This window comes from Scylla paramamosain, chromosome 35, assembly GCF_035594125.1.
Source record: "Scylla paramamosain isolate STU-SP2022 chromosome 35, ASM3559412v1, whole genome shotgun sequence".
Lineage (NCBI taxonomy): Eukaryota > Metazoa > Arthropoda > Malacostraca > Decapoda > Portunidae > Scylla > Scylla paramamosain.
The window spans coordinates 7,270,001-7,277,276 of NC_087185.1; the positions used below are offsets into that span (position 1 = coordinate 7,270,001).

The window sequence follows — 7,276 nt, forward strand, 5'->3', positions numbered from 1 at the left end:
ATGAGAAGGAAAACGAGAAGGAGGAGAGGAAATGAGGCAGGAAAAGAGAGGAATGGATGGACAAAGAGAGAAATGCAGAGACGGAGGAAGGCAAGGAAGGAGAGAGGAAGGGATGGCGAGATGAATGGAGAGAAAGAGAAAAGGTGGAAGAAAATAAAACGTTACAAAGGTCACAAAGTTCTCTAAAGTGCAATTAAGTTCAGTCGCTCTCTCTCTCTCTCTCTCTCTCTCTCTCTCTCTCTCTCTCTCTCTCTCTCTCTCTCTCTCTCTCTCTCTCTCTCTCTCTCAAAAAGAGGAAGAGAGGAAAGGAAGAGAAGAAGCTTGCGAAAAGTCAATTAAACGAAGTGTTACGAAGAGAGAGAGAGAGAGAGAGAGAGAGAGAGAGAGAGAGAGAGAGAGAGAGAGAGAGAGAGAGAGAGAGAGAGAGAGCACAGCGGTTGAACAAAGACACGCCTCCACAGTGCGTTAGCGAAATTTAGCGTGCCATCTCTCTCTCTCATTTGTCCTCCCACGAGCCGCCTTGTGTGGCCGAGTTTCTGAAGGCTGGAGATGAAGAGTCACTTACAAAGCCGCGATGATTTGTGAGTCTTAAGTCCTAATTCCTTTTAATTTTTCTCCAGTAACAAAGAAGAAAGGCAAATTAATTTCATTCTTATGTTATGGTTTGAGAGAAGGAGAGAGAGAGAGAGAGAGAGAGAGAGAGAGAGAGAGAGAGAGAGAGAGAGAGAGAGAGAGAGAGAGAGAGAGAGAGAGAGAGAGAGAGAGAGAGAGAGAGAGAGAGAGAGAGAGAGAGAGAGAGAGAGAGAGAGAGAGAGAGTAAATAGCTGGAAAAATGCACGATTTCAGAAAGCTTTTTTTCGTTGTTGAAAGAAAAATGTCCACGTTTTTTGTGCCTTTTTATGACAGATGAAGATAAACGTGGCAACTCCACACACACACACACACACACACACACACACACACACACACACACACACACACACACACACACACTCCGCGTCATCCCCCTCTCCTCCCCCACATCTCTCTCTCTCTCTCTCTCTCTCTCTCTCTCTCTCTCTCTCTCTCTCTCTCTCTCTCTCTCTCTCTCTCTCTCCAGCATCACAAGCCACTGCAAACCACATGAGGCAAGATCTGATGCAAGCCTCGCCAGGACCACTGCGGGTAATGCTTGGGAGGAAGATGAGGCCCTGCGCGCCCACTCCCTTCAGACAACTCAACTCCCCTAATGAACAGGTCTTGGTTCCAGCTGTGACCTCTCCTTTCCCTCTCGGTCTCGTCCCCTTCCTCCCATCTCTTTGTCTCCTCGTCCTCCTTATCTTCAGCCTCGTAAGGATTCCAAAAATTGGTGGTTTGTTGTTTATTCCGGTTTTGTTTGTGATTTTCTGCTTCTCCTTCCTTCTTCTTCTCTTTCTTATTCTTGTAATGACTCCAAAATCACTGTTGTTGATTCTTCCTTTCTGTTGCATTCCATTTTCTTCTTACTCATCTTTTTTTCTTTGTATTCATATGAGACAAAAAAAAAAAAAAAAAAAATCGTGTTCTCTTTTTCCGTTCCATTGTGGTCTTCCTCCTCCTTTTCAGCTTGTCCTTTCTGTTCCTTCGACCTTCCCCTCCTTCTCCTCCTCGCTGAAAAGTCGTGGCTGTTGACAAAGAAAAAAAAAATAGCGCCTGACTTGAAAGAATGACTGTGATATAGGCGGGGATAAAAGAAAGATAAAAGCATGGAAAAAAAAAAAAAAAAGGATGAAGGGAGAGATACGAGATAAAAGTGTGAGGGGGAGGAAAGGATTGGCGGATAGGAGGAGGCAGCAAACGAGAGGATGGCGCTGAGATAGGCACACAAAAGGAGGAAAAATGAGGATAATATAACGGAGGAGAGGGATAGATAGGAAAAGATTAAGTATTATGTAACAGTGACGTTGAAGGAGGAAGAGAAGAGGATAAAGTATGGGACAATAATGTAGAGAGAGAGAGAGAGAGAGAGAGAGAGAGAGAGAGAGAGAGAGAGAGAGAGAGAGAGAGAGAGAGAGAGAGAGAGAGAGAGAGAGAGAGAGAGAGAGAGAGAGAGAGAGAGAGAGAGAGAGAGCATAAAAAAAACACATTAAAAAAAGAGCACAAACACACAAACACAAAATATGAGAGCAGGAGAAATCACAAACATAAAAAAAAGAGCTAATTAAAAAATCCTGAAAACAGAGACTAAGAGGATACCGCAGGAGAACGTAATATCTAAGCAGGAGACAATGAAGTAAGTTAAGTTTGACGGAACAATAAGCTTAAAGTTCAAATCACAATGTTTGTTCGAACTTTCACGCACCACAGAATCCCTCGAACTTGCATTTTTTTTTGGAGAGAAGAGGATACACATAGAATTAAGAATCATTGTTTCACAGAAGAATAAGTTTAAGAGTCAAGTCCAAATAAAACTTACTCTGAACTTTCGAAACTTCACGAACCACAGAATCCCTCGAACTTGTATAATCCAAGTAAAAAAATCAAAGAGAATCCAAGTTTTTTTTTAACACTTTTACTGCTACTGTCACCCTTTCTTAATATTCAGACCACTGTAAAAACAACATATGCAGTGACAGGAAAAAATACCGAAACAGAGAGTCGATTTTGCCCTTTCTAAGCTACAAAACTACGTATTTAAGAAACTGGAGCATGAAACCACAGAAAAAATGTTAGTGATAATGAAAAAAATAATGTGCAGTAGTGAAACGGTTAAATAAGACATAACAAAGTAGCAAGCTTAAAGACTGAGTACAAATCACACTAGGTACTCATAAATTTTCACGCACTTCAGAATCCCGCAGACTTGTACCACCCGAGCGAAGAGAATCATACGGAATCAAGGATACTTTACAACGCTAAGCAGCACGAGAGACCCTGAGAATGACACGCGAAACACAATCTACGGACGCATACAAAGGAGAGGATCAAACGCAAACACGACCCGGAAATGAAGGAAAGACATGTGAAGCGAGCGAGAGGAATTTACGAACATCTATGAAAAGAGGAAAGAGGAGAAATGAAGAGAAGGAAGGAAAGGAGATTGATGGACAGGAGGATAGAGAGAGGATGATGAATGACGGACAGAGCAACGAAGGAAAAAGTGGGGAATTGAGGGCAGAGAAAATGTTGGAAACTGGGAGACGGGAGGAGTGTGGAGGGGGAGAGAAAAGAAACGAACGATAAGGAGAGGGAGAGCTGAAGGCAAAGAGTGAAAAAGATGCAACGAGAGAGAGAGAGGAGTGAACAAAAACATACGAAAGCACAGAAGGATGAAGGAAATTAAGGGGAGAAGGAGAAAGGGAGAGTGAGAAGAGAACGAAAGAAGGATGGGGAAAAAGAGAGGAGAGGTAGGTGTGCAGAATAAGCATAACAGAAAGGAAAGAAAAGAAGAGAGAAAGACAGAAGAATAACCACGGGAAGAGGAAGGGAGGAAGAAGGGAGAGGGAGCGAAGAGATGTTTTTGTCTTTGTGGGATAAGTAATTACGTAGAAATAATTAAGGAAGGTTAGTAATTGCATTCCTGCGCATAATAATTCTCACTAATATGCAAAGTAAATTATATCAAGGTTCATCTCGTATTCGCGAAACATCTTGAGAGAGAGAGAGAGAGAGAGAGAGAGAGAGAGAGAGAGAGAGAGAGAGAGAGAGAGAGAGAGAGAGAGAGAGAGAGAGAGAGAGAGAGCATCTTAATCCTTGTATACACGTAATCAACTGCGTTAACCATATAAAACACCACACACTCAGCTACGGCATGTAGAAAAAGAAAAAAAAAAGAAAAGAAAAAAATACCAGTAAAGACTAACCTCCCACATTCTTTCCCTCAATGCCTGACACTTTGACAACCAATTTTACCCTCTTTCACCCTCAGCTACTATTCACACACTCAGACACTCAAAACTCGAAGGTGCAATATTTATTCTTGCTTAACTTTGAACGCAAGGACGCAGCTGGAGAAAATGGAGGCTCAGGTAGCGCGGCGAAGGTAAACACGAGGGGGGACTAAACAAAAAAGGCTCTGTTCCTCACTAGTCCACCAGCACCATCATCACTCTTCCTGTTCCCCGGCCGCTAATTTTTACAGGCGGCTCCAAAACAGACCATCAATTCTCGTGGAGGTGAATGGCGCGTCTTGTCCAAAAAATCTCACGGAATATTGCTTGTCGGGTGAGACTGAAATATGACTCCGCCTTTGACTGTGATTGCATCGATATTGCCTCCCCGCCCTCTCGTCCTCCTCCATCCCCATCACGCAGTAATCGCCGCACCTGTGGAAGCTCAGATGGAATGATACAAGGCCATTAGAACGTTGCCTGCTTGCCTCTGAAGAGACACGCTGACACTAACTAAACTTCAACACGCAGACACTTGTCACTTAGCAATCTGACAGCTCGTGCGTCCCCTGCATATACAACTAATGAACTGAAGAGCAAAGGAAGACGGGAAAGGAAAGACAGATGCTAAAGACAACCCAAATACAGCCTATAACTCTCAACAATGTCGTTTTTCTAAAGGGAACGACTGTACAAAATCCTTGACATTCGATTTTTTTTTTTATCCCCTTGTCAAAAAAAGACGAAGCTCATTCAATAAGTCACTGAAAGGGGCTGCCTTCCCTTCTAAAAGGAAAAGAAAATGGGTCAAAGTAGAGGGAGTTAATAGGGACCTGGCAAGCCTACAGGTGATAGGCGAAGGGAAAAAAGGGAGGTGAGGTTAGCAAAGGATAAGATATAGGGAGAAGGAGATAAGGGTAGGTGAGCTAGAAGAGAAGAAGATAAAAGCATATGGGAGTAAAGGAGGTTATTTATTAGGTGGGTAAGAAGATGAAGGAGAGAGGAAGGTGAGGAAGAAGGGAGGGGAAGGAGAAAAGGATGAAAGTTACTTGTAATACAGAACGGAAAGGAGAGAGAGAGAGAGAGAGAGAGAGAGAGAGAGAGAGAGAGAGAGAGAGAGAGAGAGAGAGAGAGAGAGAGAGAGAGAGAGAGAGAGAGAGAGAGAGAGAGAGAGAGAGAGAGAGAGAGAGATTGTCTCTGCTGAGAGAATAAATTTAGAATTTTGCTTATACTTGTTTAATTAATTTCCTTGCGGGTTCATTTATTCTTTCTCTCTCTCTCTCTCTCTCTCTCTCTCTCTCTCTCTCTCTCTCTCTCTCTCTCTCTCTCTCTCTCTCTCTCTCTACACACACACACACACACACACACACACACACACACACACACACACAGGTCGCAGTGTCCTCTACGCCCACCAGGTCTCGCTAACAACAGCCATCACCGCTAAGCTCGACCGGCCTTTAGCGAACATTAGCGGACTAAGCTTCTCTACCGCTCTTGCAAATATTCCTCGTGCCTTCCCCGAGTGCCACGCGGGGCGATAACCTCTGCCATGGCGCGGGAGGCTCTCCACCCACGCACATGTAACTTGCTCCACTGCACGAATACTCCCATTTAGCTGGACTGAACGAAGAATGGAAATCATTTTACGTGAATATTAAGTCCGAGGCCACGATGATTGGATGCCGGGTGTTGTTCCACAAGCCGTGATTGGCTTTGTATAAGTGTTGCGAAAAAAATAAGATAAAAAATATGAAATAATTACACTGACACAAATTCACATCCTATTACTGATATTTTTTCCTTTTTGAAATTCTGAGTGTGAGGAAAGTTGGAGGAGAAGGATCCAGTTTTTTTTTTTTTTTTTTTTTACCATCCATGAGGGGGACAGAGAAGAGTGTTATGAAGGGACTGAATTTTCTGTTGCAAACACTGGAGGCAACGGACACATGAGTTTTCACGCGTGAGAACACAAAGCCATCCTGCAGAAGTCAGCTTTATGTTAATTACGAGCCTGCAAGAACAACATTCAGGTGGATGTGGCAGAGACGCGGGGGCGGCGATGGTACAGTGCCCTTTTCGGTTGCATAGGCCCGCACGAGGCTGAACCTTACAATGGACCCTCATTCCTCCCATGACCATAGCCTGCCAGCGAGCAGCCACACCTGGCGAGCCCACAGCTCAGCCTCGCTGTGTGGGCCAGGCGCCAACACACCAACGTTAAGCTAAGTAACGGCGGGAGATCAACACTCACAGCTTGATGACGGTGGAGGAGTTGAGGCCGTTTAGTGCCAGATGGTCAGGAGGCGCCTTCAAGCCCGCACTCTTGCAGGTGACGGCCACAGTGTTGGTGTCCGGGGGTGGGGCGGCCACGTCCCTCAAGCTGCTCCACAGGCCCTGGCGGGCCGCCTCGCACGAGCAGGCAGCAGGACAGGCAGTCGAGGCGGGCAGCAGCAGTAGCAGAAGCAGCAGGAGGCACAGCGAGAGCAGCAGGGGGAGCCGTGGCCCCCTGCCGCCCCCGGCATGTCCCCCGGTGTCACCAGAATCCCCCATGGCAGTGCCGGGAACTGCACGGGGAGGGCGTGGGTATGGGTGTGGGCGTGATGGGCAAACTTACTAAAGGCGGCCCTGGGGAGGTGCCAGAAAGGAATCTAATAGGCGTCATTAGGGCGTGTGGGCGTGGTCAGGGCGTAAAGGTGGGCGTGGTAGCTCTCATGGCTCCACCCCCGCCGCGGCTCCTCCTGCAATCAAAGAAAACACAGGTAAGTGCATGGCATTCCACACTGCACGATAAAACACACAGTGATATATATGTACACGTGAAAAGGATGTATCAAACAAATCATGTAAAAATGAAGGAGAAAAATATCCCACTGAAAAACGAGGGTAAGACACGGGGAGCACAGGGGGGCAGGAGCACTGCGGGGAGAACAAGAGAACCACAGGTGAGCATGGCAGTAATTACTTGGGCATGACTCAGGTGAGCCAAGCCACATCTCAGCCTTTCCGGGAGGCGCGGCAGTAGATTATCGCTGCATATTAATGGGTGTTTACGGCTTTTAATCAATGTCCATGAGTGTAGAGTTTTGCAATCCAGCCCCACCCTATCCTCCCCACTTCTCTCTCTCTCTCTCTCTCTCTCTCTCTCTCTCTCTCTCTCTCTCTCTCTCTCTCTCTCTCTCTCTCTTCAGACTAATATTAATGTAATTTTCCTACTGCATTTCATTTTATTTGTATACACGAGTAAATAATCACTGTAAAATGCAATAATCTCTCTCTCTCTCTCTCTCTCTCTCTCTCTCTCTCTCTCTCTCTCTCTCTCTCTCTCTCTCTCTCTCTCAAATCAAACCAAATTATAAATCCCTAACCAAGTAGAAATTTGCATGTGAGTATATTCTTACATGTAACAAAGTTTTTTTTTCTCACAT

The 7,276-nt window shown here is 45.3% G+C and overlaps 1 protein-coding gene across 1 annotated transcript in view; it reads right to left on the minus strand.

The window, feature by feature from the left end:
- Positions 1 to 6,543, minus strand: part of LOC135090615 (uncharacterized) — a 25,333-nt gene extending 18,790 nt beyond the window's left edge. Inside the window, exon 1 of the mRNA XM_063987527.1 lies at positions 6,103 to 6,543. Within this exon, the coding sequence (XP_063843597.1) occupies positions 6,103 to 6,401 (299 nt within the window). The 5' untranslated portion in view covers positions 6,402 to 6,543. The remainder of the gene's footprint in view (positions 1 to 6,102) is intronic.
- Positions 6,544 to 7,276: the final 733 nt, after the last annotated feature.